General features: G+C 30.8%; 3 protein-coding genes across 4 annotated transcripts; 1 reads left to right on the top strand and 2 right to left on the bottom strand.

Annotated features, from left to right (window-relative positions):
• The first annotated feature begins 395 nt into the window (after positions 1–395).
• Positions 396–4,611, top strand: LOC131848233 (methyltransferase-like protein 22). The gene is made up of 6 exons (XM_059198026.1): positions 396–639; positions 1,753–1,831; positions 2,142–2,252; positions 2,758–2,949; positions 3,631–3,798; positions 4,293–4,611. The coding sequence occupies exons 1-6, from the start codon at positions 631–633 to the stop codon at positions 4,589–4,591; spliced, it is 858 nt and encodes a 285-aa protein (XP_059054009.1). The 5' UTR covers positions 396–630; the 3' UTR covers positions 4,592–4,611.
• A 117-nt stretch (positions 4,612–4,728) lies between these two features.
• Positions 4,729–7,520, bottom strand: LOC131848237 (uncharacterized). Its single transcript, XM_059198029.1, has 5 exons — positions 7,405–7,520; positions 7,268–7,312; positions 6,341–6,798; positions 5,753–5,924; positions 4,729–5,197 (listed from the first exon to the last, which is right to left on the bottom strand). The coding sequence occupies exons 1-5, from the start codon at positions 7,484–7,486 to the stop codon at positions 4,950–4,952; spliced, it is 1,005 nt and encodes a 334-aa protein (XP_059054012.1). The 5' UTR covers positions 7,487–7,520; the 3' UTR covers positions 4,729–4,949.
• Positions 7,521–8,046: 526 nt separating this feature from the next.
• LOC131848013 (polycomb protein suz12-B) lies at positions 8,047–18,496 on the bottom strand. Of its 2 annotated transcripts, XM_059197752.1 has the most exons (9): positions 18,333–18,496; positions 18,206–18,252; positions 17,840–18,127; positions 17,339–17,552; positions 16,757–16,992; positions 14,881–15,100; positions 14,348–14,553; positions 12,152–12,465; positions 8,047–11,469 (listed from the first exon to the last, which is right to left on the bottom strand). In XM_059197752.1, the coding sequence occupies exons 1-9, from the start codon at positions 18,430–18,432 to the stop codon at positions 10,770–10,772; spliced, it is 2,325 nt and encodes a 774-aa protein (XP_059053735.1). In that variant the 5' UTR covers positions 18,433–18,496; the 3' UTR covers positions 8,047–10,769. The 2 variants fall into 2 exon arrangements, with proteins under 2 accessions (XP_059053735.1, XP_059053734.1); XM_059197751.1 differs by having other exon boundaries at positions 17,840–18,252.
• Between the last annotated feature and the right edge of the window lie 275 nt (positions 18,497–18,771).

Genomic DNA, 18,771 nt, shown 5'->3' with positions numbered 1-18,771 from the left:
GGCAGTACATATACTAAATACCTTTATTATATGTGGGTGTCTAAAATAATTTGTTGTAATTCAGTCCACTGAAAAAATAACTACTTTGTAATGACTGTCAATGCCTCATTAGTTTTTTATTAGGGGTGCTTTTATTTAACCTTTCTTGTTCAGTGGAATTATATTATTCATTCACAATAATTAAGATTTAAATTTAAAACAAATTATTAGAGTATAGAATGAAGGCAGTTATCTTCATCTTCTAGTTACGGAGAATAACAGTATTCAGTCTCAGTAACAGCTGATTTTGACTTTGACATTGTATGTAACCACTATCTGTCAAAGGTCAATTTTGGCGCTTCTGGCACATAATAATCATAATTTGACATTTTGAAATTAATCAGAAGTTAAACAAAAAGTTATTTAAATGTTTATGTGAGAATATATAATAATTACTATTATATTTTAATAGTTACATATTATTACTAAATATGTAACATTTCGCGAATGTTTAAAAATATACGCTACAAGAAATAAAATATAACTAATGGTATAAAATGTAGTGTTTATGGGTGTATATTTTAGATTCAACCTTAGCTCTTTGAAGAATGCTCAATACATATCATTAAAGACACCAATGGTCATTAAATAATGCAACAGGTGAAAAACCATATTCTATAATAAATATTACGAACGTTTGAGCCAACTTAAAAATATAGTTTAAGTAACAAAAAATGTATGACGTGCTCTCACCTTTTTTTTACATTCTCTGATTAGAACTATAAAATTATATCATAAACTTCACTAATAAAAATATTTAGTAATCTTAAAATATTTCTAGACATGTTCCAGTATTAGTCACAACTAAATTATGAATACTGGCACACTATGAACTATTGAGATTTATTTTAAAATATTAAAATTGGAATGTATCCAATTTTTATAGACGAGGTCTTTCCCATTTGCAATTTATCCTATGTACTGTTAACACCATTGCAAATTTTATCAGTCTTATTAGTAGTTGCTAAGTTTATAATTAAAAGGTATGTACAGTTTATAATAAATAACAATTTCATTTATTAAATATCTATTATTTTTATTTAAATTGACCATAAAATAATTTTTCATAACTTTAACAGTTATATTGATAAGTCTAATCAGAGGAAGGTCACAGACTCTTTTTCTTAATTGTAACAGAACATTGAGTACCAATACTGGAAAAAAATCATTTAAAAAATGGAAAAGTGCTTTATTATGTTTGTCTGGTGGCATAAATATAAGAGCTAGACGCAACCTGTTATTGTCTTTTTTAATTCACAGTATGTACAAAGACACAAAAAGCTATACAAGGAGAAATATGATCAGTCTTCTAATGGCATAGGCATAAGGACATCAATTATAGTTACATTGTTTTTAAGCAGTATATAACAGGGTTGACACATTAAGTAAAACACTATTAAACAAGAAATAAAAATTCTGATAAAATTTCATTCATTAGTCAGTTTTGGCCTTCAGTATTAGAACATTTTCACATTCTTATATCAAACGCCAATAATTTCATATTTGTATGAGTATCCTATTATATAGTTGGCATATCCAGAGATGTAATGTAAACATTACCATACTGAAGGCCATAAATCTAATAGTCAATATGTACAAGATGTACATATTCACTATTAGATGTTATATATACTGTATGTTTGTACAAGGTTTATCATATGGTTGGCATCTCTGGCTATGAATAATCTTATGTAACAAATGTTATTATTACAGATGCCAGAACTCACTGTTACATCTGAGATTTATAATGAGTATGATTATCACACAAAGATATCACCAACTAATGAAGGCAGTAAGTTTTATAATAATTATTAGAATAGTAGTGTATACACACTTTAGTGAATTAACACTTACACCACATCCATATTATAAATTCAAAGTTGTGTCTGTCTGTTACATTTTCATAGCTGAACAACTGAATTTAATATGAGATAGGTTGTGTCACAAGACAAGGCTTCTTTATACTTAAAAATACAGATAAAGTCCATTGGTAACAACTAGCAAAATATAATTGACTTTAGCTTATGCATAACCCTAACTATACTATTTATCTAAGTTCCATAATGTAACAATATTTTACATTTGTACTTACATTATTTCAGATGTAATATCAGAGTTTCCATTTGTATTGGCCAAACAAACAACTGCTGCTAAATTCGATAAAGACAATGATTTGGATGTAGTGAGGCCAAAAAAAGAAGTTATTAAAATAGGTAATTCCTTTTATTATTCTATATAAAAATTTAGAACAAAAAAATTGTACTTTTTGCTTGTTTATTTACCAAAATCTTATCAAAATTTTTATAGTAGTTACATATAAAATGAAATATATCACAGAGTTACTATATACTAATACTTAGTAATATTACATTATTGATCTGACGTCATTAATTTTGCATAATCTTAATGTGAAAGCATTTACATTGTCTATAATGGAGGATTTGATGCCTGTACACTTCTCCATGTAACCTAAGATACTTTCAAAATAACTGTATTATCAAATCTGCTCATTAAAAATTGAGAAAATCATATCACAGCTAAAACTGCTAAGGCTACTACTAAACTACTAAAATTTGATGCCTTATGTTTAGATTGTATAAATTAAGAATGTACTAAGAAAACATTCTGAAAATTCTCAGGGAAAAGATATGTTGTCAGGCAGACATACAAGAGATAAAGAATTAACATTATAGTTATGTAAATAAAAATATATTTCAGAACACAGTTCTAAAACAAAATTAGCATTGGTGGGACTGCAGGTGTGGAGGGGGGCATTTTTGCTGGCCGATTTGATTACCCACCTGGGTATAAAGGGAGAGCTAATAAACAAGACAGTGCTGGAGCTTGGTGCTGGCACTGGCCTCACTAGTTTTGCCGCTGCATTGTATGCCAAAAAAGTTGTATGTACAGGTAAATTGATTGACCGATCTAGCAATATATTTATTAAAGTATTGACGTGTATTGGATGACATTATTTTAACACGAAAAAAAAGTAGAATGGACATTGGATTGATCTTAAAATGTTTAAAAAAATATATTTACCCTGTGGAAATTTATTTCATTATTTAAACAGTTTTTAGATTTAGATTTTGTTAATACATATATTAGGTATTATATTTTTTTACCATTTTCAACCAAGAATTGTATTTCTTTAAATCGTAGTCACGATACTTGGGATAACATTATTATTTTGGAGTGCAGAGAACATTTTACTTTATTTTCAGATAAAATTTAAAACACCTACTATTGATTGTAATTCTAGTTTGTAATTATAGTGATGTTATTTTATATAGCGTACCTTATATAAATTATTATTAATACTAGTTGGTAAATTCGGAACCAAACAAAGTAGTCATGGTCAGCATAGGACAGAGATCTACAAAATGTTCTATAGTAGACAGCCTCTACAAATTTTGTAAGTCGCATTTCTTTCCTTCTTGCAATGTTTTTCGAACTATTGTAAGGATAAAGCCGTGGCTGGCCTTTATAGCTTCACCGAAGAGAAATGCCTAAAGGTCTGTTAATTCCAAAAATAGAATATTTTCATATCTTTTGTTTTGTACAGTTATTATTATTTTCCGACTTTTTCAGATATTAATGTTGGAGGCATCTTAGAACTTATAAAATTAAACGCAAAATACAATGACAAGCTAATAAAGTCGCAATTTAAAGTGATGCCATTGGATTTTATGGATATTAATTGGAGCCAGGAGTTAACGGATGAAATAAGAGACGTCGATATTGTCATCGCTGCAGATGGTATATATTTATTATGATTTCTATATAAGTTTAAATATATATAAATTCGAATATAACACAATAGTATTCCTAACTATTGTAACAAACTTCTCAAGTGAACATCATTTCTGAAATGATATTCACTAGCTCTCATAACACAAAATTTACTTAGTTTGATGAGAATTGTCAAACAATATATGTGTATATACATATTTGTTCATATTTGATCATCCCTATAACACCACTTTATTTCCTATGATCACGGTACAAACCTATGTTCCTATGATCCTTGCACAGTACAAACATTTGTATTGATGTGTATAATTGTTTTTATTGCTCTGGGTGTTTCCTATTACATTATGTATGTATTTTAGAAACAGTATTTAAGTAATAAATAATTAATATCAGTTGTCTAGTGATATAAATTATCAGATCTGCTTAGCTTGGGACTTGATGGCTCTGTGTGTCACTGGGGTTATTATTATCATAAAATAATACTGTTACATTGGTTTCAGTTATCTACGATGACGACGTAACAGCAGCTTTCGTTAGAACAATAGACAAGATAATGAATACAAATCCACCTAAAACAATCTATATAGCGCTGGAGAAACGCTATGTATTTACGATAGAGCATCTGGATTCGGTTGCACCGTGCTATGAAACATTCCTTACATTACTAAATAAAGACAAAATGGACGATGTTGTTTACAATTGGACAGTCCAAGAAATGTCTCTTGATTTCCCAAAATATTTTACATATGATCGTGTAAAAGAATTAGTACTATGGAAAATATCGTCTAAACCCTCATAAGACTACCCGTAATCATTGCTGTGATATTAAATATTAGTTTCATTGGATACATGATTTTATTAAAACCCTTGGTTAGAGAACAACGTTTACTTTATATTAGTATATATAAATTAACAATATATAAATAAATTAAGGTCCTCAAATATTATGTACCATTTCATCAATTTACATTCATAAATAAGACGGAGGACGAACCGAAATTTCCGTATTTAAACAACGTTATTACGTTACGTCAACGTTACTTAAACATAGCACAAGTTAGATATACACAACATTTGTTATTTGAGGTCTGTCAGAAAAATCATATAAAACTATCACAGCTAGCATTAAAGACAACATCTGAAATTACAATATATATTTATGATTTCTTTTGGGTATGCCAAAATTCATTGTATTTGCTGAGAAAAATCTTCCTTAACTCCGAGTTTCGTGCTTGTTGATCTTTTTCCTTGCTGAGTGTTTCGACACTTTGTCCAACGCAGAGGTTTCCGGTGAAGTGAATGATCATTACTTGTGTGTTGAATGTTACATTCTTGTCTGGACTCTGTTTTGTATAGTTGGTTTGAGGACTGAAGTTCATCGGATATGTTAGCGTTAAATCTTCTGCTGCAATATTAGAGTATTATATGTATACTAATACATAAAGCTGAAGGGTTTGTCAAACTTTGATACTACAAATCAGATTTTAAAATATCATTTTTTATAGCCTAATATGCTTAAGAAAGAAGGACTATAAAGAAGCCTATAGACCGTTACGATCTACGGCTAGAAGTATATTATGTAAAAATGCGTGGATGTCTACCTTTGTCTCACCCATTTCAGTAGAGACCTAGTGGTTTACTACCCCTACTTACAACCAAGAGGTTGTGTGTCCAAATTTGGCCGACACCAAAATACTGACAATTTATATTTGACTAAAATGGTGAAAGAAATAGGGATTTAAAATTAATATAATGAAAAAAAAATATAAGATGGCAGAATGTATGTGTGTGTGTGTATGTAAATAAATTACACACACACATACATACATTCTGCCATCTTGTATTTTTTTTTCACGTTAAATTCAAATATTCCTTGTGAAATGTACGCATATCAAGTAATGCTTCACGTTCACTACCATTACAATATTGAAGGAGTATTATTGCAGATAAGTGAACTGACGAGCAGCAAGTTCCTTGGATCCCTGGATAGTAGAGTCTCCGGTGCATTCTGGATCACAGCGGCCGTCTTTCAGAATCCCTCGCATGGTCGTTAGTTTGATGATCGCTTTTTCGTTAACTTTGCTATTCTGGCCATTTCTGTGTTTGTCAATATTTCGTAAAAATTTCTTCATCTAATAAAATGGAAATATTTACAATACCTACATTTCATAGTAATTAGTAAATAACATAATAGATTCTGAGAATCGTGCCAACGACATAATTGTTGATTTCCATCTGTTTGTAATCAAAGACGTCTTTAAAAGTTAGTTTAAAGTAAGACTAAGTTTTAATATAAATAGTAAATTACTTATAGATACAATCGGCTATTTTAGTCATTAGAACGAGAATAATTTTTCTACCATTCTGTTTATTATCTCTGTTCTTCACAGAGAAAAAATTACAACAATATGTAAACATAATCAATATTTTATGATATCTGGGTGACGTTTATTAACGATATCGTACACTTTGCCATTATTAATATAAATATAATAAGTGAGAACATAGTGTTAAATGATAGTGAATAATAATGTAATTGACACATTACTGTTTTAGATATTTTTTTAGGTGGATCTTGATAGGACATCTTCGGTTCTCCGGGGTTACTACCAACAACGTATAACGTACTTTTTGGAATATCGAAATCTGAATATACATAGTTTTGACCTTCAACGGGCTCCTTCTGTCTCCCTGAGACTGTTGAAGATTTACTATTAGTTGGTACATAAGGTAGTTTACTAGAATTTTCCATTTGCGACTTTTGGGGAGCTTTGTTTCTTCGCGGTATTGGAGAATCTTCACTAGAGAGACTTTCTTCTGAAGTGGATAGAAACACATCGGTCAAACTAAGTACTTCCACATTACACACTTCGAGGAGCGATGGATTCTCTACATCTGACACTTGACACAGTTGGTCAGTGGAATGAATGCTGATAAATGACTTTTGTCCAGCACATAGGGTAACTTCATCCTCGCCTGAGGTGGATGGTTTCTTCGATACAGTCACTGTGAAATATAATTATTATGAGTTGGTTGATCTGTTTCCGTTTCGCTTACATATCTGTTCCTACATCACAGGTGGCATAAGATCAAAGCATTTTTGGTTGCGCATTTTCGTACATATTTCTATTTTTCTTATATTCAATGACAATTTACTCAGTGTCACCTAGTTTCATAATCATATATAACGACATGAATGTGTTTTTATAGTATATAAATTTTGGAATATTGAAACTACGGTGGTGTTCTCAACTACAACAGCATCAAGTCAGTCAAATAACTAACTTTACAAATACATAGATTTGTAAAAAAATATTTCTACATAATATTTATCAATATTTCACTTGTAAAATGCTTTATGGTCTTAGATAAAAAATAAAAATAAACACGTTACACATTATTATTATATAATATCTGAGTAGGTACTAAACAGTTATAAAAATGCCTAAAAATGTTAGTTAGCAAAATATCATACCAGCATAAGTACAGCTTTCTGTAGGATTGCAACTTAACATTTCATCTAAAAAGAAAATAACATTAGCTATATGGACATATATGTCTAATTTGATTCTTGAATTAGCGCCATGCATAACGTAAATACATATCACATACCTTCATATTCATATTTATCAATTATTCGTGTGTCTGTTATACATTTATCTGCTAATTTGTGATTATTTCTCGAAATTGACATTATTAAACAACAAATTTCAATGTGTGAAGTTTGTCAAATGGTATTGCATTTTTCTCATTATGCTTGCGTTTGATAATTCTATTTTTATTTTTTTTATATATACAAAGGAGAATTTATACTGTGGACTTACTCTTTGGATTGTTAGTAATGTAAATTATTAGTACCATATTGGGTTGAGATCCACGTGGTCCATCTGGAAGTCATTCATTCTTAAGATATAAATTCGCTACGATGTTCTGACCATTCCGACTGTTATACCGTTTCTGCAGGCAAGTACATACATACTTTTTTCATCAGACTTTAAAAATAAAAACACAAACAGACTTAAATTGAAAATCAACTCTATCTGGGACGAGTGTCTGTTTGTTTCCTTATTTTAAGTAAGTAAAGTTATACAAAAAACGTAAACAAATAAATGCACTCAACTGTAATTCTCGTTCGGTACGCTTTGTACAAGAACTATTTTACAAGCGAAATGTGTCGACCATTGCCTGAAAATGCAATTAAGTCCTTGGGGTGTTTTGTATAAATAAAAATATAAAATTTTATATAAGTACAATTTTATTTACTGAACGTTACTCAAAATGGAACAATACAAAAATAACAAAAACTATTTCTTTTTCAAAACAGCCTTGCAAAAATGGAAATACATCTAAAACATTTATCGTACCATTAAACATGCATAATATTAATAGCATATTTAAGTAATGTATATTTTAGATTAATTACGAGATTTAGTTTCTTTTCGAGTCCAATGAATACAAGTAGGTGCTTAAAAATAACAATCATCATTAATAATATAATTTGACTAATGTAGTGAAGAGATAGTGCAGTGCCTGCCCAATGAAAATATACAAGTACCATAAAAATTTACTCAATTTTGCCATATTTTATTGATCATTCACTAAAACAATGTTTTTTCTCATACAATGTTAAGATACACAAAATTTAACTAACGGTTTACTTAGTATCACTACTGTTTATGTGTGTTAAACTTATAGAACTTATAGATATATGTATAATAATATATAAAATAATTATTTTATATTGCTAAAATACAAATGTCCTGCCCATTTCATAATCATGTAATATTGTCAGTAGAGAAGTGGCAGCGTTCACTATAATTATTATAATTATAAAAAATTAAATATAGCCATTTAGATAACAATTTAAGATTCCGATAAAAATCGGTTTAAATTGTGACAAAATCTGTACAGGCCAGAGGACTAATACAGAGGCAAGTCTTATCGATCGCTAGAAAGAACCATAAAATCAGTACAAATTTAGTGGACATTATTAATATAGTTAAACAGGTTTGTACACATAATTTTATGCTCAACGTCCAGAGAGGTAAACAATTTTTTAACATAAAATTATTCATGTAAAATCCCGTATAACTATATAAATAATGTGTACTAAACCCGAAAGTTAGATTCGCGATATCTATTAAAAATAAGCTTTGGTGTAGATATCGCGGATCTTTTATAGACAAGAAAATCTTTATTTTATATTAGGCTGTAAATTCATCACGCTTATTTCACTACAAATACGACGGGTTTATACAACTGACAAAGTAAGTTGTCCATAAATTATTCAAGAATAAGACGCTAGATATTGCTATCCTATTCTACCTCATGTGTCGGGAAGCCATATATTCATTTGTCAAATGTCTACGTCCTCCGTACAGTCCATAAAGTCATTCTTGCGCATTTATTTCAGAACGAAACGCATAATAATTTATTGTGTTGTGCATGCACGTATAAATGCGATTGCGATGCGATTTATATTACCTAAATGATTATACTAGTAATATAAGAAATTAAATTTGATAATATCGCGAATTCTGTGTGAATTCAGCATTAGAATTATTTCCAATATTTATTTATATCATCATAACTACATCTATGGCAGTGATATGATTGTTTATTGTAACATTTTTAGCGTAATATGAAGGAATGATAATTATTTAATATTTCTATTAATATTACATTAATACAGTTCATTTAATCTTTGATTTTATAGTTCATTTTTAATATCAGTTCATATATCTGTCTGATCATATATATGAGACTTACTGAACAAACAACGTAACGTTCTTTTCAAGCAACAGTCAACACTGATTATAAAAAAAATATCACAAATTTAAATATAAAATAAGTCGCAATTTTCTATGCAATTTTTGAAAATTTCAATTGTATGCTTACAAGTAATATAACAGGGATACGACGACGGCTGAACTCTACAATCCTCAGGTATACTTACTTTACTCTTTGACAACATTCGATAAAATCGTAGTTGAGAATTTTCTATAAAATACCATTTTCACAAGTGATGTTTGTCTTAAAAATGACAAGATATAGTGCTTATTTTGATACATTTTTAATTCTATTGAATCTATTTTTAATTATCATCATCATGGAATTTTAAATTATGATTTATTTTTATAAATGGAAATATAAAAACGAATTATTATCAAAAATCACATGTTGATGCTAATTGTATTTGTACCAATATCGTAAAAAAATATCGAAATACTCGAACTTTATTTCTGCATGTTGATTTATACTTTCAATATTAGTTCATTCCATAAAAATACTCTGCTATATTAAAATAGAAAATCCTATGTACTTATTTTGATAGGTGGCATAAAGGTATTGTCATAAAAGCTGATTACTACCTATATAATACGATACAATAACTTTAGTGATCATAAAATTAACCTACAAAATACGTGTAAATAAACGATTGACAAAATCACAGCTACTAAAATTCTACTAATTAATTAGATTTGTGAAAATACAACTCAAATGCAAACATTTTTGTTAATAGAGATCCAAGTTCAGAAAGGAAAAGTTAAACATTAAGTTATAATTTTATAACTAAAATTATCGTTATCCATTTCATGGATTTACTTATACCTAAACACAATCATATTGGGCAGTAACGAATTTTTTATTATAACTAATAGTAATGAGAAATAATTGTTTAGTTTGATTGATATGGCGCCAAATATATTTAGAATAATTATGTACTTAAAAATCTGAAAAATAATTCTATTACCGTTTACTTGATAATCTGTTTTAAAAATAAAAGAAAGGGAACTTATTTTATTATGAAAATATTAGTCATTAAACTCCTGGCAATTATTGGCAACGATGTAAAGAAAATATTGGGAGTTAACTAACAGTTTAAAAACAATACTTTTAGATTACATTCCTAGTGTACTTGTTGAAGATTTTAGTTCTCTGGGCGAGTCCGTTATATATTAAACACTGAATATTCGCTATACAGAGCTTTTTCTTTCTGATATTGATGTGCGTTTTCTACTCTGTATGCTTCCAGACGACATTTTCCTCTTATTCTCAGGGTGGTTGGGTCCGGGGCTAGCTGACTTGCTAAAGTTAGCACTGGCACTAGCCATTCTATTTGCGTTTTGCAAATTCGATGTTTTTCGCCTTACTGACGGCGAAGCCTCTACATTGTTTAATTTAGCCGTATTTAATTGTGGTTTCTGCTCTATAATAGCAGGCTGTTGGTATTTACCAACCGCGTTCCAGTGCTCGCGCTGAGCTTTTAGCGATTCGCGCATTTTTTCTTTGGCTTCGGCATTGTCTGCCAACATTTGGTTGAGCATTTGAATAGTTTGGTAAAGTGCAACCGGACTGAGAAGCCCAAAGTCGTGTAAGGAGCACATATGAAGAATAAAGTTCCTATACAAGTTTTTCTCTAGGAGCTCCTTACCTTTCATCTGTAGGAACATCTGGCATGCAATAGGAATTTGACAGTCACCAACATAGTTGTATTTCATGACGTGTAGATTCCACATTTTCATCAGTTCTTTCTCACCCTCATTCACATCTGTAAACTCATCTATCATCATCATAGTCTTTTGTTGAAGCCACAACGGGTCCGTTTCACTTTCTGAATCAATGTCGAGTTCGTTGGGATATACAGGCAGGCAAGTAATCGTGTGGTGATAAAGTCTGCAAATAAAACAGTTACAACCATTAGTGTCTTTACCTTAGCATAAGTAGTTTAATATTATTTCTAATATAGGATATAACATATCAAATATGTATGATACATATAAGCATTTAAAAAAAGCTGTAAAATTAAGTCCTTAATCAATGATAATTTATCGACATTATAGGGAAAATAAAACATAGAATGTCAGTTTTTGTTGAATCACTAAATTATTTAGCTAATATCTAGCCGAAAGTCAGACTGAAGCAAACTTAGTACATGTATAAAATGTGTTAAGCTAATATATACACAGTGTTCACCGTTGACTAGCAGCAGTCTCACTAGGGTGAGTACTGACCGATTCTTGGGACGGAAATGATTGTAAGTAATGTGAACTAATTACTCCATCGCTGCAATGTGTCATGTCAGGTCAACCTCCTCGCATTTATCTCTGAAAACCGTCGTGATAAGTTCTTAGTGAATTTGGCACGATGACAAACTGACCTGGACTTCATAGTCCTCATACTCATTTTATCATCTTCCACCTGTATATATATCCACCATATTATATTTATGTATTAGTTTGACAAATTTATTTATTTATTTTATTTATATGTTTACCCAGATTTGCTACACACTGTTTCGTTATGATAACGCAGACGGTTCCACCTTCCATAATCATTTATTAACAAAAGAATTCACCTATTGTGTCCGGCGAGGTAAGGGCGCTGCGCATCGGCCATATCATCGTCCAGCTCGAGGAATTCAGCGAGGGAGTGATGCGCGCGGCGAGCTCGACGTGGTCGGCACACCAGCACCCGCGACAGCGCCGCGCGCCGCGAGGGCCCCGCGCGCGGGCCCGCCCCCGACCCGGACCCCGGCCCGGACCCGGACCCCGCCAGTGGGCCCGCCGTCGACCGGCCCTGCGCCGCGATCAGGTCGTGCGGGGACCCCGTGTACGACCCGTCGTACAACTCGTTGATCGACACGTCCACGCGTGCTCCGCCCTGAATCGGCTGCGATACGCAAATGTGTAATCTATATATTAATAGGCGAAGCAAAAAGTTGATATCCATTTTTACGAAAATTGTGAGGACGGAGAAGTATGAAATTTCACAAACTTATAGTTTATACTGGTGACCCGCACAACTTCGTTTGTAACTTACTTACTTGACATTTAACATTATATGTCGCCCAATTTCCATAATACATATCTTTTTTAAATTATAGCCTATATTATTCTGATGTATAAGCTATATTATTGTAAAGTTTCATCCAAATCCGTTTTCATCCATCCATCTATTCATCCATTCTCATAAACATTTGCGTTTATAACATTAATAAGACTACTAATTAATATTTGCATGAATAGAATAGAAAATCATTTATTCGGTAGATTGAAAAGTCATTACGACTATTCAAAAGTGCTTCAATGTAAGTTTATTTGAATAAATGATTTTCTATTCTATTCTATTCAAATAAATTTACATTGAGGCACTTTTGAATAGTCATCACAATTTTTTTAATCACCCGCTCATTTGGAAAGCTATCTCATCACAAGAAGAACGAGCAAGTAATTTGCGTGTTGCTGTTTTAAATATTTTATTGTTACTTTACATTTTTAAGTTTGATTGTGTGAATACAAACTACCAATTAGCACTAATTCAATTAAATACTCATTGATATTAGATTATTTATATAAGACACGTCAGCGACTGTTACATGTACCCATTATTTATCATGTAGATTATAACCACAGGTAGTCAAGCGATTAGTTAACTCGGCCTAATTAAATTTTAGTATAATCATACTAAAATTTAATTCCAAGTCCTTAGGGCAATTAGGTTTTAAACAATTCAATTTTAGTATACTACCTAGCATTTAGTAGTGGCTTCCCCGGGATACAAGAGTTGCTGTTAATAGTTGACAATGTTTAATTTCCTAAATATTCTATATGAAGTTTTAAAATTATTTAAATATGTTTTCACTTCTTAACTTCTTTTATTTAATATATTGTAGGTTGATATTTTATTATTTATTTTGTAGGTATATAATGTTGTAATTTATACGATTATACATATACCTACAACATAATCTATTCTATTCTATACATTTATCTGCAATAAGGTGTGTTACTAAGAACATGTGTTCTTAATAACACATCTTATTGCAGATCAATAATCTTATTTCATTTATCTACCTACCTATACATTATTCTACTTCATCCGGTACAAACAAAAACTAAAGAACATTTCTATAATATTACTTAAGATAACATGCCAAATTTTCATATAAATTGAAATACTTGCATTGTCTATCTCTATACAAATGAGTTCCACTAATATAACATTGTATGTTAAGATCAAGAGACAAGTCATCAAATATTTGATGACCTAGATTGCTCATATCTATATGGTCGACCTTAAAGGAGGTCAGACGTTCGAAACTGTGTTGGGTCATTTTGGCAACTTTTTCGTTTCACATTTTCGTTTTTGTGCTGAATTAAATAATACAAATTCAGCACAAATAATATATCAGCACAGGTTTTGTCTAGATCATAAATTTTTTACTTATTTTATCCAAACTAATAATGATTAAATTTAAGGTAATTAGTTAAATAAAAGCCCCGCATTGCCCCCTGTTATCGGATTTGTGATAAAATTCATTATCGTTTTGATAACTTTTGAGATACAGAAGTGTGCATGACACATTAATACTCAGCAATATTATCCCCTGAATAGTATGAAGTTGTATGTGAATAGTAAGGGCGTCAAGTGGACAACATGACATCCGGTGTTGTATTTCCGTATAGTGGCCACTTTCCATCAGATGGACCGTCAGTTTGCTTGCCTTTTTAGTTATAATAAAATACAGAAATCAAAGCAAATATATACTCACAAAGTATGTGAAGTTAAATCTGGAATGACAAAGTTTCAAGTGTTTGAGTAGAGAGTACAATGTGCCACAGTCTAATGAACACCATGGACAGTGCAGATCATCACAGGCCTCCGTCTGCTGCCTGGAGTTGTTGTTATATAGGAATTGGTAGATGATTTGTTGACGCTTTGATTCACCATCACTTGGCTCAATCTTCAGCTTCTCGCCTATATAAAGAAATACTTTATATTAACTAACCAAATGCTGCTTGTTTGGTACACATTCTATGTTATGTCTCTCCTTCTTCTTTCGATTCTATGGCAACTAAATGTATTTACGCCAATAGTATTAGACTCCTGATTTTCACATTAAGATAAAGCTTATCATATTTAGATGGACAGGCAGACAAACTCATCATATTATATAGTTACACTGAATACACAATTTCATTGTCCTTTCAATAAACATATGCAAAAATACATAACATGGCCCTTTTATATAAAGTTATATAAATAAAATAGTAAATAATTGAAATGGTAAAAAAACATACTCACCATTTTTACTATCACTAGTACTAGATTTTTGCATAGGTATTTTGTCTTTGTTGCTAGTAGTTTCTTTTTTAACACCATTACTTTCATTGGTCTGTTGATACAATTTGGGTCTATTCACTAAACCATTAGTGGGTTCTTGGCTCCAGCTTAATTTTAATTTCAATAATGGTCTCACTTTAAATATATCAAATGGATTTGTTTCTGTATGTATGTCATTTTCCTAAAAGTTATGAAAATTTTTATTTGTAATTTTGTACATGTAATTGTGGCATATTATAAAACTGGCTGTTCCCGCGACTTCGTCCGCGTGGAATTTAACTTTATTTTTCTAAAATAAAGGTAGCCTAAGTTACTCCTTATTACATCAGCTACCTGGCAAAAGTACCGTCAAAATCGGTCCAGCCATTTCTGAGATTACCCGGAACAAACAGACAGACAGATAGACAGACAAAAGTTATAAAAAATGTTATTTTGGTATATATATCGTATTTCTATTCATATGCATGTAGTAAAAAACTGTTATTATTTCAATATTGCAAACAAACAATCCAATTTTATTTATATGTATGTATAGATTAAATCAAGTTAAAAGTACACACCATTCAAAATAGTAGTACTCATTTCAAATATAAGCAATAAGCAATAAGCAAAATACAAATTTTATGAACAAAATAGTGCAGCCATTAAGACTAAGGGTGAACAAACTGAAAAAAATATTCATTGAAGGAATAATATATAAAATTTTCATCCACAAATAAACGTTTACTTACTAAAAGTAAATTAAAAATAATTGTCATAATAAATTTGCATTTTGAAAGCAACCTTACAACTACAGTTTGACGCAAGCTCATACGCAAGAAATTATTGAGCCCAACTAAATAATGGTCACCAATACCAGTCACTGAGTTCTACTGTCACAAATTTTCTAGGACTGATTACTGTAAAATTGTATACAAAAAAATATTTGATACTATTAGTCACACTAAGAACTTCCCTTCTGAACTTTGTGATAGCCTTATTAAGTTATTAACTAGGCAGGATATGTGACCCATCTGGAATGGCAATGTATGAGTGGTATCACACAAGTGTCCCATGATAATGTGATATCTATAGTGCTATACATGTATATAAGCAACAGCTACCAGTTAGCATTAGGTGTGCTGCTTGTTTTAAGCTTGTTTGCCATTCCAATTCCATAAAAAAATAAAAGAAGACTCAGTATAGTATTGGTATTTGTAGAAACTATTACATTTCATATGGGAGAAAATAAATATATTACAAATTGTAACCATAGGTACATTTTGTACAAAGCTATCTGCATTGATACCTCTTTTCCTATATTTGTTTACTTATTTTCTTGCTATTATAAACCATGTTACAGATGAAGGGTGTGCAGTATTGCTGTGAAATCACTGGTTGGGTGCTGAAGAAAGACTTAGTCCTCAGGAAGTGTGATGCATGAGGGCATCACATGACATGTCTGTGGTTCTGTTCATATATATCTATGCAAAATTTGTTTTTTACCGTCAGGTGAATTGTCATGTTCTTTGCTATTCTAATCTATACATATAAATAAAATTGCAGTGTCTGTTTGTAATATTGAAATAACCATTTTTTACTACATGCATATGAATATAAATACAGTACATATACCAAAATAACATTTTTTACAATTTTTGTCTGTCTGTTCCGGCTAATCTCTAGCTGGCTGGCTCGATTTTGACATGTAGCTGATGTAATAAGGAGTAACTTAGGCTACTTTTATTTTAGAAAAATAAAATAAAGTTCCATGTGGATGAAGTCGTGGGTACAGCTAGTTATATAATAAAAACTTAATAAAATATATTTGAAGTTAAAGTAATTCAAGTAAGCTTACATTAGGAATATTTTCCCACTGTGCCATTAGGGCTTTATGTGGAGATCTAGCAATTGTAGCGCTTCTCCCTCCTGGTGTTGCATCATGCAAAACTAAGTCATATTCTCCATTAGTAAGGAGACATCTATTATGTTTGTCATAGACAATTAGCTCACTTCCATAGAGCTTAGTCCATTTGTTGTCAGATGAGTTCAGATGATCCGTAGAGGATGATTTCAGTCTTTTCGTTACTGGCTCTAAAATACATTTCACTGCAGTTGTACATAGACTTTTACACAATTATATTTTGAATATTATATAAATAAGTTATTCATAAAAATATAAATTTTGTATAGAACTAATTTTAGACAAAAATCTTAAGTTAAATTGTTACACACATGCTACATAGAATACATTTATAATTATGAGTATGCATGTTTGTATTTAAACAGTTATGCTCATAAACAAGTTTTGCTTACTTTAGCACTTTGACACTCTATGTATAAAAGTATAGTAGTATATTATGTATATGATTATTACAATTAAATTTTAAATTATTCAGAGCAAGTACAAAAATAGTTACATGAATAAAAATATAATTACCATCAGAATCACCATTGGTAATTTCAGAAGAGCTTGCAGCACCATTTGTACTAATTCCTGAAGCCCTAGTGACAGTAACTCGAAGCATGAGCATGTATGACTTCACATTAGGGCCTTGGGAAGGACTAAATGTGTCACTAGATATACTAACAGCTGATGCCATCGCTGGAGGTTCCGATGTTGAAGGATTGAGGGGCACTGAGCAACTGCCAACCTGGTCAAAATGTCATGTTAGATGTTAATTGAATTTATATGTACCAGTATAGAGGAAAAGTATCTTTTTTCTTTCACACATATTTACATTATTTTATTAATGTTATTAAATCATTTTAAGAGACACTAAAATTATCACATTAATTAACAAATAAGTTAAATGATGTATGGTAATGAATCACAAGGAGAATATATTATTAATAATATGGCTCCAGTATGTGTGTATGTCTATGGAGTTAGGGTCTTCAATATATATAAAAGTGGAAAGGTTTGAGTAGAGAGACTTACTGAAACTTCAACAATGGCTGATGAACTTTCTTTCCTCTTTTTATGACAGATTTTTAGAAGTAAGGTCTCCACTTTTACTTGATAATCTCTTGGGTCATCTAGACTTTTGTCATAAAATCCTAGGAAAGTAAGAGTCATATAACCTCCCAAGCTGTTTGGCTGAAGTTCTGTGCTTTTTTTCAAAGTGATTTTGTCAAGCAAGGAATCAACTTTAAATCCAATTCGGCTTTTATTACTTCTAGACATTCTACGCTTCATGTAGGACAGTGTCCTATTAAGAAATATTGGCTGGAACGAATGAAAGTTAGTAATAGATGGTGGTTTAAGGAACATTATATTTATAACAAAAAAATCAAGAATACATACCGATAGCATATTGCGTGTTCGTAGAAATCTGTATATTTGAGTGGGTTCTGAAAAGTAAGATTGAATAAACATAATTAAATACAATATTCACAGATATCGTACAGTTATTGCTACTGTTTTAACTTACTTTCAAAAGCTTGTAAGAATAACTCATGGTCTGCTTGTAAGTGGTCAATTTTAGAGTTTTTATTAGTTTCACTATCTTTATCACGCTTCTTGGGAGGCATTTCTATAGATTTTTTATCAAAACTATTATTGAAACCGCCAAGTTCATCAGTTCGTTGACTTGACAGCGTCAGGTCAAAAACCATAGACAAGTATGCTTATTTATTTGTTCCTAGTTAACAAATGAACGCAGTTCACGAAAGAAATATTCTTTAGTATATAAATTAACATCATATTACCTATGAAAAAGAGTGTAGTGCGTATTACTTGTATAAATACACGATCACATATAGGAGCATTTCTATATAGTTCGTAATATGATACGTTATGCTTCCTTTCTGCTGTGATTCAAAAACATAACAATATGAAATGAAGAAGGTGCGTAAAGCGCGAACTATTCA

This window comes from Achroia grisella, unplaced genomic scaffold (assembly GCF_030625045.1).
Source record: "Achroia grisella isolate CSIRO2021 unplaced genomic scaffold, CSIRO_AGI_Agris_v1 utg546, whole genome shotgun sequence".
NCBI lineage: Eukaryota > Metazoa > Arthropoda > Insecta > Lepidoptera > Pyralidae > Achroia > Achroia grisella.
Note: the sequence above shows the minus strand (reverse complement) of the source record. Positions and strands in the feature narration are given on the sequence as shown.